Here is a 15,491-nt window from a genome sequence, read left to right as displayed (position 1 = left end):
CAACACGCCACACGCCACACACCACACGCCACATGCCACGGGGGTCTGGAAAAGGAGCCGGGGAGGGCGTCACGTAGGGGCAGGGGTGGTGGGAGTGTGTCCCCCAAAATCAGAGCCAGCCTGCCAGGCCTGCAGTGGGAGGGGATGCGTCCCGGGAGGGAGCAGCATTGAATTCCTCGTGGCCTCAGCCCGGGGGGCGAGGCCCTCTGATACCATCACGGAAGTTTTGCAACTGGGCTGCGAGTGCCCGCCCCGTGCCCGCCCTGCCTGGCAGCTGGAAGGCTCCCAGGTGCAGCCGGCCGGGCAGAGGGAGGACTCTGCGGAGATGAAGCGAGCCGCGCCATGAAACCAGGGGGCTGGGGACCTGCGCACACCTGGGCCTCCTTCACCCCGTCCTGGTGCAGCGCAGCGGGCCCGGGCGCGTCGCCACGGGTGCCCGCTGCCCGGAGAGCCGCCCCGTCCCAGGCGCCGGGCCGGCAGGGAAGCTTGGCAGCCGGTTCCCACGGGGGGGCCGGCCCCGCTCGGGCAGGCCAGCTGAGGGGTGACTCTCCCCACCCGGGCCCAGGCTGAGGAGATGGAGGAACAGGTGTTCAAGGGGGACCCGGACACCCCCCACTCCATCTCCTTCTCGGGCAGCGGCTTCCTCTCCTACTACCAGGCTGGGGCGGTGGACGCCCTGCGGGACCTGGCCCCCCGGATGCTGGAGACCGCCCATCGCTTCGCCGGGACGTCGGCGGGCGCGGTGATCGCCGCCCTGGTCATCTGCGGCATTGAGATGGGTGAGGCCTTGGTCCCGCTCCCTGAGCCTGGGGGGCGGGGGGGGGGGATCCCCCAAGGTGGAGCCTCGGGGTCGCTCAGGGATGCTTAGGGGAGCAAAGCCAGGGCTTCCCGGAGACAGGGGAGGAGGGGGTGGGTCGAGCGGGGTGGCGGGTGGCTGTGGTGTTTGAGGCTGGAGTCTGCCGGGTACCAGTGTCTGACCCGCCGGGAGCTTGGCCCCATCTCTCGCTCCGCCTCGCCGGTGATGCCCCGTCTCCCTCAGTTGGAGGCAGGAGGTCCCCCAAACATCCTGGTCTGGGGACTTACAGCAGGGCACGGTCAGACGTGGTGAAGGGCCCTGCCTGGCACAGGTGAACTGTACCGCCTGGGGGGATGGGCTGGCCCGACCAGCTTCCCGGTGCCGGAGCGGGAGCCTCGGGGCTGCGGTGGGCGCAGGGCAGGGTGGGAGGAACTGGGAGGAGTGTGGCCGCTCTCATTTCACCCTCCGGCGGCTAGTCCAGGCCCAGAGAGAAGGGTGGGCCGCATCGCTGATCCCCAGGGCAGAAGCCCCATCCGTGTGGGGGTGGGGGGTGGGGGACACAGGTTCCCAGCAGCCCAGACAGCAGGCCTCGACCGGGCACTGGAGGCCCAGAGTCCATCCACACGGGCAGCCTGGGCGCAGCTATGCATGTGCTGAGCTCCTGCTCTGTGCCCAGCTCTGCTCCAGGCACAAGGGACAGAGTCCCTGTCCTCACGGGACAGAAATGCTAGGGAAGGAGACACCTAATAGACAACCACACAGCAACCTGGTGTCACCGCAGCAAGTGCAAGATCCACGAATAAAATGACAGCAGGAAGAGGTTGGAGAATAAAGTGGGGACTATTTCAGAAAGAGTGATCAGGGAAGCCCTCTTGGAGGAGGTGGCATTCAAGCAGAGACAGAGAGAAGAAGCCATTCGAAGGTCAGGCAGGAAAGAATGTTCTAGGCGAGGAGCAGTCAGGGAGCTGGTGGGACTGGAGGGTGGGTGAGGAGGGGGGTGGGGGAGGCGGAGAGGTTGGCAGGGACCAGATCTCCGAGGCCTGAGACAGAGGACAAGCTCTGATCCCTCCCCGAGAGGCAAGGCACAGAGGCTGTGAGGGCGATGTGGGGGCGGCTAAGGGCATACACGTCCGTGGGTTGGACCCAGCCCTGCCATTTCACAATGTGGACCCAGGGAAATTACTGCATGCTCTGTGCCTCAGTTTCTGCATCTGTAAAGTGGGGATTCTACCAGTACCCAATCCCCAGGGTGGAGACAAGGAAGCATGGCAGGTGGAGGGAGGGGGATCGGAGAGAAGCGCCTGGGTGGCAGGATTCAGGATGCACTCTGGAGGTGGAGCCGGTGAGCCTGGCTGAGGGGCCGGCGTGTGAGGAGGAGATGCCCCGGGCCCATCCTGTGTGCTGGGCAGGGGGTCTTCGTCTTTGTTTTAAAGTATAATAGTGATGCCCTTCACTGAGTACCTCCTATGGGCAAAGTTAATTTTTCTTTTGAATATTCAAATGTAATAAACAAATCCTCTCTCACTGCACAGAATCAAGCAATGCCGAAGTATACAGACTAAAAGTATATAGAGTAAAAGTTTATAGAGTAAAAAAAACCTCCCCGACCTCCCACCCCCACCCGACTCACCACAATCCCCTCTCCCTCCTGTAGCCAGTGCTGAGGGCTCTGCCTGGATCCTTCTAGATCAGTGGTTCCCAACGGGGGGCACACGCCCCACAGGGGGCAATTTGATTTTTAAGGGGGGCAATTCGAGAATGAATTATTAACAGTGAATGTTCTGTATTTCTTATGGTTCTTAGGGCCTCATATACAATATATAAATATATATTGTGACATATTTATGCATTTCAGTTCTCTATTATATGTTTTGAAACTTTATTTGTTATATTTTCATATCACTTCATATTATTTTCTTAACAATTTCTTAGTGATTTCTTCCTCAGTACTTCACCTGTCCTTTCCTTCTTTTATTTTTCTCTTTCATGGATGCCATGTTCCTTGGAAGCTTGTTTAGACCAAGTTGATGGCCTTTTAGGCTTCCTCCACGTGAATAGGAGCTCACTTTTTGAATAATAAGGATTGTATGTCACGGGGGGTGGGGATCATTTTAGAGATGCTTAGGTGGGGCCTGGCCAAAGAATTGTCGGGAACCGCTGCTCTAGATCTTTTTTCACACAGACTCCTGTGAATGAGGCAGTTAATGCTTCAGTCACCCAATGGGCCCTGGGACAGGCCTGCAGAGAGGGGCAGGGGGAGCCCCTCTCCCTGACCTGGGCTCACAGACTCCTGCCTCAGATTTCCCCCCTTTCCGTGTCTGTGTCGCTCACCTGGTCCACCGCACCCACCTCCTCATGTCGTGTTTCAACTTAAAATAACCATCTGAGAGAATCCGTGATGTCCACATCCTCTGGCATTCGAGGACTTTACAGAATTAATCCAGTTCAATCAACTCCATAAATACTGCCCCAAACGCACTTGGCCAGGCTGTGATGGGCCTGGACAGCAGGGGAGAGGAGCCGAGGCCAGGAGAGAGGCAGCTGTCTGGGGGGCCGGGAGGGGGGCTGGGCCGCGTGCTGCCATGATTAGGAGGGCAGATCAGGGAGGGATGAGATGCAGGGGGGCTTGCCTTCCCACTCAGCAGCCTGTTTACTCGCTGAGCCACGTCCCTCCAGCCCACTTCACTCTGCTTCCCCGCCACAGCGTTTCCTACCGCCCAGCACTTCCTTATTTCAGGCAGTTCTAAGGCTTCGGGGTATCACCTCATTCAGCCCTCACAACAGCCCTCTGAGTCGAAACTACTATTATCGCCATTTACAGAGGCGGGAACTGAGGCACAGAGAGGCTCGCTTGCCTACGGTCACACAGACAGTACTCGGTACAGCTGGGGTCTGAACCCGTTTGGCCAGTCTCCACGCTCACCCTTTAAACCGCTCTGCAGATGCTGGTTATGTCACTAAGGAGGTCAGGGAAGTCTCTCTAAGCAGGTGGGATTTGCACTCAGACCGGGGGAGATATTCTCTACTCAGAGGGACAAGGGACGTGTATAACCTCTGTCATCAGTCAGACGCACACCAAGAACCGGGACTTGGTCTCCTGACCGTCTTTGAGGCTCTCGGCCTCTCTCAGTATATATTCCATGAAGACTGTCCCAGGGTCCCTTCGGCCATTCTGATAGACACGGCCCCGTGTTTGTTGTTATAAACAGCACTGCATCCAGCATCCGTGTTTGTGTGGGCCGTGCCCGCATGGAATGTTTCCCTCTGGTATGCATCGCATTAACGATGCCAGACTTGGCTTAATTACTCTCCCAAGTGGTTGTCCCAATTTAACCACTAATTTCCCCACAAGTCATCAGGCCTGGGTGCTGTCAGACTGCAAAGTATTAATTCAATTTAATGAATGTAAGTGATGTCTCACTTTATCTAATCTGCATATCCTGATTACTAGTGATGTCAAGCAGCTCTGTGTTCATTGATCACTTGTGTTGGCTCTTGTGTAACTTGCCTGCTCGTGACCTTTCCCTGTTGTTTCTACGGAGTGAGCTTTTTCTTTTTAATTTGGAGATGTTCTTTCCATCGTCTGTACATTAACCATTTGTCAGTTACAGGCATTGCGGCTGTCTTATTCCACTCCACGGTTTGTTGTTACTTTGATTATAAGGTCTCTTGTCATTCAGAAAATTTAATGAGTCAAATGTATCAGTCGTTTCCTCTTACAACTTGTGTTTTTTTAGTATCTTGACTTCGTTATAATGATTTCTCCTGTATTTTCTCCCAAAGGTTTTTAAGTTTTGCTCTTTCATATTTAGGATGGAATTTATGTTGTGGCTAGTTTGAGGCAGAAATCCACATTTTTAATGATTTTGCCATGTGCTAAGCTAACCAATCGTCCCACCCCATTTACAGGCAGCCCTTTGCGCACCGGTTTGACATGCCGCCTCCGGCTTATTCCAGCTCCTGGATTCTCCAGTCTGCCCCTGAGTCTCTTCCTCTTCCTCTGGCTAACTTGTCTACCTCTGCACCACCCCGCGGTTTCAATCACTGGAGCCTTATATGGCACCTCACATGTCGCGATCCCTCTCCTCCCCCTCCTCTTCAGTTTCTTCTTCAAATACTGCCTCTGTTATTCTTGACCCTCCTATCTCCCCGCCGCCACCCCCATTGAGAAGCTCTGTTGGGATTTTGATTGAAATGACATCTATCTCTCTATTTCTTCTGACCTTTTTTGCCCTTTAATAAAGGCTGTGTAGGTCTTTTATTAGATGTGTTAATTTTTGTTGCTGTGGGCGATGGGATCTTTTTTCTATGGCATTTTCTAATCTGATTATTGCTGATATAAGAATGTTGACTCTTTTGGATATTAATTTTGTTTTGAGCAACCTTGTTGAACTTCTTAATAGTGCTAAGAGTTTGTTGGTAGATTATCTCATATTTCATGTGTAAACAATCAGACCATCTGCATATAATCAGAGGTTTGCCTCTTTTTAACAGTATTCTTCCGCGCGTGGGTCCCAGGGCCTCCCTCCTCTTACTCCCAGCGGGGCTCCCTGTCCTGAGACTGTGTTTGGTTCTGTGGAAGCCAAGCAGCAGTGTGCTCATCTGGAGATGCGTGCCTCGCTCTGCGATAGGGCCGACTTGGGGCCGCGTGAAAATGCTGAAACCAACACAGTGCCTGGCTTTTATTAGATGCAGTAAACGTTTGTTGACCGAGTCACTCCTCCATGACAACCAGTGGAGACTCAGGATTTCCAATCTGGCAGAAGTGGAGATGGAAATTTGCATAATTTTGAAAAATGAAATTTTTCTTATCAAAGAATGGGGATTTGGTGGACTTAAAACCCCATCCCCACTTAAGCTACTAGGCACTTTCCTCTCTATAAAAACTGCACGGCAAGGCAGTCATTCATATTCATCCAATCACTCGTTCATTCACTCAACAAGTGCTTGCTGAGCATATACTAGGGCCTGCGGAGGACACAGAGATAGCGTACAAAATGCAGCTCTGGCCCTAACCGGTTTGGCTCAGTGGATAGAGCGTCAGCCTGCGGACTGAAGGGTCCCAGGTTTGATTCCGGTCAAGGGCATGTACCTTGGTTGCGGGCACATCCCCAGTAGGGGGTGTGCAGGAGGCGGTTGATCGATGTCTCTAACTCTCTGTCCCTCTCCCTTCCTCTCTGTAAAAAAAAAAAAAAAAAAGTCAATAAAATATATTTTTTAAAAAAATGCAGCTCTGCCCTTGCCCTCAAGAAGCTTCCATTCTACTCAAACTCCAGGGCAGCCAGGTAATCACAATACAAGAAGGCTCCCACTGAATGCTAGCAAATGAAAAGACACAGAAGTGCAGAGGGAGGGAGCAAGTGCCTGCAATCATGGAAGGCCCCATGGAAGTGGCATTTGAGCTGGTACTTGAAAGGTGAGTAGACGTCTGACAGGTTGGGCAGGAGCCTAGGCTTCTGATGAGAACGGGCATGACAACAAACACGGTCACACAGGGGCGTGGCCTCCAGAGGGCGTGAAGAGTGCAGCCCACGGGTGTCGGGGGTCCATGTGGAAAGCCTCGTGATAGGATACTTATTCATTCTGTGCCAGGGGTGGGAAACGCTCGGCCAGCGGGCCGGAGAAGGCAGAGAAATCATTTGGACTGGCCCTGCCACGGCATTAGAGTGAGTTAATTAAATGCAGCAGCTAATTTTTAAGTTGACAATTGTGTATGGCCCACGAATGATGTTATAAATATCCAAATGGGCTTGGCAGAAAAATGGCTCCCCTACCCCTGCTGTGCCATGATTTTGATATTTTCTTCTAGTTGTTAGAAAAAAAAAAAAACTTCATTAAATTAAAGGTCCTTAATCTCAGTTGCACATTCACATCACCTGGGGAGCTTTAAAATGGTCATCGCCCAGGCTTCTCCCCAAACACCTTGCCAGGATTTCCAGGGTGGAGCCGGGGAATTTCGGTGGCAGCCCTGGTTGAGATCCATGCCCGTGGGAAAACTCAGAGGCAGAACCACCTCAGATGCCATGGTGTGTGGGCAGGCAGCGGATGCCCATGGCGGATGGCACTAATGAAAACCCGGATCTGATTGCTCACGGGGAACGGCTCTCTCCAGGGCGGAGAGCGGCTTCACCGCGGGGCGTTAGGCTGGATTTGTTTCTATGACGGCCTCTGGCTGGGCCGTAAACGAGGAAGACTGACCTTGGTTAGGGCTGGTCTGTCTCTTCCCCGTGGCCGATCCCCACACCCAACCCACCTTTCAGAGAAGGGGTGACGACCCCTGGCCCACAGCCTCTCCTGGTGTTTTTCTCCCCCCACCTTCTGCTTTTTAGTTTTTTAGACCAGCTTTTTGAGATCTCCTTCACGTATCAGACAGTTCACCATCTGACGCATACAACTCAGTGGTTTTTAATATATTCACAAAGTTGTCCCTCCAACATCACCATCAATTATAGAACATTTCTATTACCCCCCAAAGGAGCCCCGTGCCCCTTAGCCGTCACCTCTCAGTCCCTTCATTCCCCAAGCACCTGCCAGCGCGATTGCACTTCCTGTCTATGGAGCAGCCTCCTCCGCACCGTCCCTGTAAGGGGGCCGCGCACGCGAGGTCCTTTGTCCTGACCTCGCTCACCCCGTGTGGCGGCTCACTCCTCGCTGCCGAGTGCTGTTCCATTGCGTGGGTAGATCACATGCTATTGACCCCACTCTTCCGATGAGAGGCTGGGCTATTATGAATAATGCTGCTATGAGCATTTAAAAACTTGGTAATAGCTTTTTAATGGGAACATATAAACATGTTGGAAAGAATAACATAATGAACCTCCGAGAACCCATCAACTAGCAAACAATGACAGCATTTACCTACCGGGTTTCATCTGTCCACTCCCCACCCGCTTGGTTTTGTCTCTTGTGATTTTTATTTGGAAATATTTCAACTCCCACAGAAGGTGCGGGCAGGCTCCTGGCCTTGTTTAGCGGGAGGGTCAGCGTGGGCATCTCCCTGCGGATGAGGACTGAGTCTGAGAGCCGAGAGCCGGGGAGCAGGCTGGCCGACCTAACAGCCAGGACCTGCTGGGTGAGGGGGGACGGAGGGACTGAGCTGACCTTCAGCTGAGCTCATCAGGCGACTTTGTGTAGACCTCTAACAGTCATTATTTTCCAATACCTCTCACCCTGCCTTCTCAACAATGGCAACCTCAACCCCCTCTGACAAACACCCAAACCACCAAATCACATCGTACAAGGGCGGGGCTGAGGGTTAGGGGGGGCCGGGGAGCTCTCCCTGGAGCAGATGTGTCTTTGCTCCTGTGTTCCCTCTCTCTGGAGACTGTCCCCTTTCTCCTCTCCCTCTGTGATGCACCCCCATTCTCCCAGGCCAACCTCAGACGTCACTCCCCTGAGAGTCTCTCCTGACTCCCAGCAGGTGCTAAATCCTTGACGCCCCCCTCGCCACAGAGACCAGAATCTCCGTGGGAAAGAGCCCTGACCAGGAGGCAGGCTCCTGGGAACAAAGGCTGCGGAGTGTCCACCAGTCAGATTCTCCGCACGTGGCTTTCCGAGTGGGCTTAGGAAGGGGGGCAGTGGGGTTCAGACCAAGCTGGTCCTGGGAATCCACTCAGCGGTGAGTGACCTTGGGCCAGCCACCGTGAGCCTCAGCCCCTGTGCCGTGTGGGAGGAGGGTGCCTGCCTCCCCTCCCCGGGCCGGCCCTGGGAACCGCAGGGGCCCCGGGAAAGAGCTTTGCAAGCTGCGGGGTTGATACTATAGCTGCACTGGGGGCGCAGCGGGGGCTTCACCAAGACAGAGGAGCCCTGATGGCGCATGTGGCTGTGCACGCCCCCCCCCCCCCAAGGCTGTGTGGTGGCCCCGCAGAGTTAGGGCTGGGCCCTCCCATCCTGTTGCTCAAGGGACTCCCTGCCATGTCTGCATTCCAGTCGGAAGGGGAGGGACGGGCACGCCTCTCTCATCTGAGGGCAGCCTTGGAGTGACACACACCTGTCACCTTACGTCCCATGGATCAGAACTTAGTCACGTGGCCACACCTGACTGCAGGGGAGGCTGGGACATGGATGTAGACTTTATGTTGGGAGGCATGTGTTGAGCTACAAAGGGGAGGTTCGATCCCTAAGGAAGAAGGAAAGGATGGATATTGGGGACAACTAGCAGACTCTGCCACAATAACTGTAACTGGTGACGTGATGATGATGGACAGATTCTCCCTCTGCCTGGGACCGAATGCATGACCTCATATCCCTAAGGTCAAGTCCAGTCTGCTGGCTGGGGAGGGCTGGGCTCTGAGCCATCCGTTCTGCCCCCTCCCTCGCTGTCTCCCGGGCCTCTGGCACCTGGCCGCCTGTCCTAGCCCCAGATGCTCTGCTGCCTGATGGTTTCAGACCGCTTCTCGTCTCATCAGCTGGATTGGTTGAGCCATCGGAGATCTTATGGTCCCATGGCTGCCACAGATTGCTCTTCAAATAAGAGCGCTCCACAAACGCCTGACAGTTGCTGGCTGCGGGCAGGTATGCCACGGAATGTCTTTGCCATGTCTGTTTTGGGGTTTACCTGGCTCTCAGATAGTTCTCTGCAGTTATGGGTCTGACTATGATACTGGAACGTCACAGAAGGAAGGTCAGTGAGTCCAACGCCTTCGTTTTACAAATAATTGTGTTTCGTCTTTGGGAGAGGAAGTGAGTAGCTGGAGGTGGAACTCAGGCCAGTGGTTTCCGAACTGTGTTCCAAGGAGCCCCAGGGTTCCGTGGGGCAGGGGGAGCAGGAGCAGGGGAGCGGGGAGAGGACGTACGCCGAAGCCCTGGGGCCAGCAAGTCTATCGGGCTGCTGTCCATCTTTCACATGAGTTACTGTCTAAAATTTCATTTTAAAAAAAAGTGTTGCTGGGATTTTTTATTTGAATTTGAAAGCCACTGTTTGAGCCTAATCCCCTCAGTGTGCAGACAAAGAAGTCGAGGACCAGGTTCTGGCTGACTTACAGAGATCAGATAACACCCCACCCCCGCGTCCCCTCCCCCGTCAGTTCACTCTAGGTCCTGGGAGCCCGCAGTGGCCAAGACCAGGGTCAGCCCTCATTCTCCTGGGGAAATCAAGCCACAAATAACCAAACATATAGAACAGTGTCAGCATGCATGCGCAAAGGGGGAACAGAGCAGGAGAAGGCGGGGTGGGCGGCTAAGGGTGACCTTCCGGTGGGCTGGCGGGAGGCCTCCCTGAGGGGGAGGAGGGGACAGGCTGAGACCAGCAGGGGCGGCAGCCCTGGGCACGAGCGTGCCTGCCTTGTCCTCGTGGGCGGGAACTGGGCCTCTAAAGGGCCTTGCCAAGCACGCGGCAGGGCCAGGAGCAGGGGCCCCACCCTCTATTGTGGGCGCCACAGGACACAGCACGACTCCTCCTCTGGGGACGGAGGAGCCACAGGTGTTTTGTTGGCCTCGCACACCTGGTCGGGCGCTGCCTCGGGCAGCTGCTGCCATCCAGGGACCGAAGGCTTGCTGGGCCCTGGAGCCACGGCAGCTGGAGTTACTGTCATTGGCAGGCGGTCAGGTGTGTCCGGGCAGTGGGCCCGCTGGGACTCAGGAGCCAGTGCTGGGAGGACAAGGCGACCTCTGCGAGAACCTTGGCTCGGAATTCTTTCCCTCGGTCACCCCTGTGCCTGCCTTTGTCACTCAGCCGAGGAATAAGCCAGCCAGGGCTGGTGAGGACGCAGCTCCCGGGAAGGAGATGCGCAGGGGTGCCATCCCTGCGGAGCGATGTGCCCGCGCTCTCAGGAAGGAAACGGCTCTGCCCCTTGTCACCGCGGGTCCTCCACCAGCCAGAGACCTGCCGCACCCTCGTTTTTCCCGCCTGTAGCTTGGGGTGGGCCCACATCCCTTGGTCATTACGGTGAGGGACAAGAGGAGTCATGGGTGTTTCTGGCACAGTGCCTGGCAAATCCTAGTCACACAATAAGTCTGATGAACGAATGTTGAATGAGTGGATGAATAAATGAAAAGAAAATCACCTTGAAATAGAAAAGCATAGGTTAGGTAAAGCAGCATTTTTCATTTAATTAAAGAATGCCCTATGGAACTTACCAAGCTTATTAAAACAAAAATCACTGGACTCTGACTGGTTTGATTAATATTTTTAATACATAATTGTGGGCTTTAATTGGCACAAGGATTTGGTTTTTGTTTTCTTTTTTAATTTTCTTGGTCTTTTATATTTTTAATTATTATTCTTTTTAATCATCACCTGAGGAGTGAGGATATTTTCCCAATGATTTTTTAGAGAGAGTGGAAGGGAGGGAGAAGGGGGAAGGGGAGAGAGAGAAAGAGAGAGAAACATCGACGTGACAGAGACCCAGCTCAGGGTCTGTGCCCATCCCTGTGGGAATAAAAAAGAAATAGTCCCTACAGTTCATTTATTCATTCTTTTTAGAAAATATATATTTTGGTTGATTTCAGAGAGGAAGGGAGAGGGAGAGAGAGACAGAAGCATCAGTGATGAGAGAACCATTGATCAGCTGCCTCCTGCACACCCCCCACCGGGGATCAAGCCCGCAACCTGGGCATGTGACCGGAATCGCACCTGGGACCCTTCAGTCCACAGTCTGACGCTCTATCCACTGAGCCAAACCAGCGAGGGCTCATTTACTCATTCTTGAATACCTACTAAGAATACCTACTCAGTTGGACACTGAGCTAGGCAATAATAGGGGAGAAGGGTGTTCTTGTTACAGGTGCTCCGTCCTCAAGGACTGCAGCTGGCCAGAGCCTGAGGTGACCGGTGCACACTGTAGGGGTCAGAAGAAGCTAACAGCGGGGTGATCGGGGAAGGCTTTCAGGAGGAGGCCCAGATCTTAAACTGTGCTTTACGGTGAGACCTGCACAGATGGTTTAAAAAAAAAGTGAGCCCTGGACAGTGTTGCTAAGTGGTTAGAGCGACGGCCTCTGCACCCAAGGGTCTCAGGTTCAATTCCCATCAAGAGCACATACCTGGGTTGTGGGTTCGCTCCCCGGACCCGGTCGGGGTGTGTGCAGGAGGCAACCAATCTATGTGTCTCTCTCACATTGATGTTTCTCTCTCTCCCCACGCCCCTTCCTTCCACTCTCTCTCACTGGAAAAAAATATCCTCAGGTGAGGATTAACAACAACAAAGCATGAGTAAGGGCAGAAAGCGGGATTGTGAATGGTGTGTTTACTGTGAGAGAAGGGACTGACCTGGCTTGAGAAGGGGCTTTGGGTCCGGGGCAGAGGAGCATGTGTGTGAAGATGCGACTTGGGTTCTGTTGCTCTAAGGGGAGACTTCCTGTCTTCCAGGGACATCTGAGCCCTTAGGAGGTGGCCTAAACTAGACAGACCAGCCCCTGGCCTGGCAGTGGGGCCGAGCTCTGAGGGAGGACAGGGTGCTGTCCCTGGAGGAGCAGTGAACTGTGGTGTAAAGAACCTTGGCTCTGCCGAAACCGGTTTGGCTCAGTGGATAGAGCGTCGGCCTGCAGACTGAAGGGTCCCGGGTTCGATTCCGGTCGAGGGCATGTACATTGGTTGCGGGCACATCCCCGGTAGGGGGTGTGCAGGAGGCAGCTGGTCGATGTTTCTCTCTCATCGATGTTTCTAGCTCTCTATCCCTCTCCCTTCCTCTCTCTAAAAAATCAATAAAAATAAAAAAAAATTTTAAAAAAGAACCTTGGCTCTGGGACCCTCAGGACTCGAGCCTGGCTCTGCTGTGTCCAGCTGTGTGACCTTGAGCAAGTTACTGGCTGAGTCTCAGTTTCCCCATCTGTAGAGATGGTCTCGGTGGGCCGTCCAGGGGCACACTGCAGCCTGAAGCCATTGCTTTCCGTCAATGCCCCTGCAGGGGCGGCACAGAAATAAAACTGCGCATAACGGGCACTGCCCTCGGGCGCGCTATCACTGTGAGGATAAACTGAGACGATAAGTGTGAAACCTGCTTGAGCGAAGGACTGCTGTTAAGACAATAATTGTTATTACAGTGGAGATGGGGGTCAAGATTCACCCACAGGGTCATGCAGCCTATCATCCAGGTTACACCAGGGACCAGGCTTCACCTACAGGGTCATGCAGGTACAGCAGGGACCAGGCGGGAGCAGCAGGCTTCTAGGCCGACCCGCAGGGCTTCCCTGGGCACCCGGCTCTGCGGCAGGCGCCTCCCCGGTGCTGCTCCCAGCTCCCGGCCCCCATCGCGGTCCCTGCTGCTCACGGCGGGAGGCGCCTCACAGTGACTGGCTGAGCCGGAGGTTGTTGCTAGGCTACCCCGCACAGTCCCATCCTCCTCCGCAGAGACCTAATTCGGGCACCCCCTGAACGGGATCCCCAGCTATTTAAATCGTCAGCTGACAGGTGCCTATCCTTCTAGGATTTTCCGCTCAGCGAGAGGCCTTGTGGAGGATGGGCAGGGAAGCCTGAGTCACCTTGAATAGCTGCTTCTCTGTCTGGACCTCAGGGTCCTCCTTCCATGGCAGGGGTGCATTCACTTATTCACTGTTCACGTATGTATTTGTGCTTATTACGTGCTATCATGTCCCGGCACTTTATCAGGTGCTAGGGACAAAGGGGTGAACAAGACACACCATCCTTGCTCTCACGAAGAGAAGAAACTGTAGGCACGTAGCAGATAAATAAGATAAATGCATATCTGATCATTCACATCCTTCCCGTCAATGGTTGTTCCACCTCCCCCCTTTACCAACTAGATCTGTAGGCCCCCCAAGTTGACAGGGAGGAGTGCTGTAGCCAACCGTGCCTCTCCTACTTCTCACCATCCCTCCCCAAGCCCTGAAGCCGGTGCACCCCGCCTCTGCACAGTGCTTTTACCTGCCCTCCTCACCACCCGGAGCCTGTGCACACGTGGGTAAGGCGTGGGGCAGGAATCACTGCCCCATTCAGATGAGAAAGCTGAAAGGCAGAAACGTGCCGAAGGCTTTTCCGTGGCCACCTGGGAGCTGCTGGCCTACTGATACCCAGCGCGTCTGTGTGCGGGGACTTTAAAAATGCCTGCCTCATAGCAACCCCTAACCTAAGTGTTATTACCCCGTTTTATAGGTGGCAAATTGAGGCTGGAAGAAGTTACGTGGCTGCCCAGATCGTATGGGGCAAAGCTGGGGTTTGAACCAAATTTGTCTGGCTTCAAAGTCTGAGCTCTTTCCAATAAATGGATCTGGTCTTAGAAAAGAGTGACTGAGATTTGGAGCAGCTTCCAAATGGCCTCAAAACCTCCCAGTCCCAGGATCTGGGTTATCTATTTTCCTGCTGAAGCTTTTAGGACCGTGGATCCATAAAACCTGCGGGATGAGCCACACTGGCCAAAGCCAACTCTGTTATCTAGCCTCTGTCTGGGACGATCTGGCTTTCAAGCTTTTATGGGGTCATTAGGTCAAGAAGCCCTTCCTTGTGAGCATCCCCGTCATTTGCTTTTCCTCCCTGTGGGTTCTTATTTTCCTCTGTTCACACCCGGAGCAATCACGGCCCCTGTGTGGTGGGAGGCCTGGTGGGCGCGGTGAGCATGGCCCATCCCTGCCCGAGGAGCTCCCAGCTCATAACAAAGGCTTCTCAGGGCTTCTATGGGCAGAGCGCCACCACCGGCCACAGAGAACCTCCTTCCTGGCTCGGGAGACGCAGTCACCACCCTTAGCTGATACGAAGTTGTGAAAGGACGTGGCGAGTGTGGGCCGGGGGTGAGAGCAGCCAGCCTTGAGTTTCCTGCTGTGCTGCTTTAAGTCCCGCCTGGCTGTGGTCGGTGTGGGACACGGTGTCTCAGAGCCCAGCAGCTTGGAAGGAGCCCTTTAACTGGGAGAAGGTGCTGGAAAGGACAGAGATGCATAGAGAAGCAAGCTAAATTTATCCCTCCTCACAGCACCCAGCAATTGCTATGCTTAGCATGTGACTTGCTACCAACGGAGACTTGTTAACCAGAAGATTAGTTGCTTTTTTTTTTTTAAATATATTTTATTGATTTCTTACAGAGAGGAAGGGAGAGGGATAGAGAGCTAGAAATATCGATGAGAGAGAAACATCGACCAGCTGCCTCCTGCACACCCCCTATCGGGGATGTGCCCGCAACCAAGGTACTTGCCCTTGACCGGAATCGAACCTAGGACCTTTCAGTCCGCAGGCCGACGCTCTATCCACTGAGCCAAACCGGTTTCGGCAGATTAGTTGCTTTTGCCTCAGCTAGGGAGAGATATAAGCGGGGGGGGGGGGGGGGGAGCGAGAGGGAGAGCGGGGGAGAGTCTCTGAAGACAGAGACACACAGACGGACCTGAAGAGGAGCAAGGAGAAGCAGAGATAAAGGCATCCTGTGGTATGAGTCCCCCGAGCAGCAGGGAAGAATATTAAACTGGCACCTGAGGGGAGAAATCAGACAATCTCCTGTCCCCTCCCTCCCTGGGTAGGTGATCCTGGCTAGAGCGTTGCTAGTTTCCAGGGGGCACTGTTTTCAGATGTAAGTATATTGGAGATGCCGATGCTATTTCTATTATCTTGGCCACTGCTCAGTCCCTGTCACCCACCACCCCCTCTGAACAGCTGAGTTGACTGTAAATGGGTAATACATCAAAGCCATGGTCAAAATAAGCATTATGAGGCTAAATGTGCACATGCCTTTGAGTTAGCACCCCACCTCTCCCCATCCTAAGGAAAATAAGGAAGGAAACAGGCCAAGAATTTAGCAGGAGATTATTAATTGCAGCA

The 15,491-nt window shown here is 54.0% G+C and overlaps 1 protein-coding gene across 4 annotated transcripts in view; it reads left to right on the top strand.

Annotated features, from left to right (window-relative positions):
- Positions 1-290: 290 nt before the first annotated feature.
- The window catches only part of PNPLA1 (patatin like domain 1, omega-hydroxyceramide transacylase), a 37,306-nt gene continuing 22,105 nt past the window's right edge, over positions 291-15,491 (top strand). For all 4 annotated transcript variants that reach the window (XM_079781381.1, XM_079781379.1, XM_079781382.1 and 1 more), the window contains exon 1: positions 291-779. In XM_079781381.1, coding sequence (XP_079637507.1) covers positions 575-779 — 205 coding nt within the window. In that variant the 5' untranslated portion in view covers positions 291-574. The remainder of the gene's footprint in view (positions 780-15,491) is intronic.

The sequence above is a fragment of the Cnephaeus nilssonii genome, assembly GCF_951640355.1.
Source record: "Cnephaeus nilssonii genome assembly, chromosome: 9".
NCBI classification, from domain to species: Eukaryota; Metazoa; Chordata; class Mammalia; order Chiroptera; family Vespertilionidae; genus Cnephaeus; species Cnephaeus nilssonii.
This window is presented reverse-complemented; position numbering and strand designations above follow the sequence as displayed.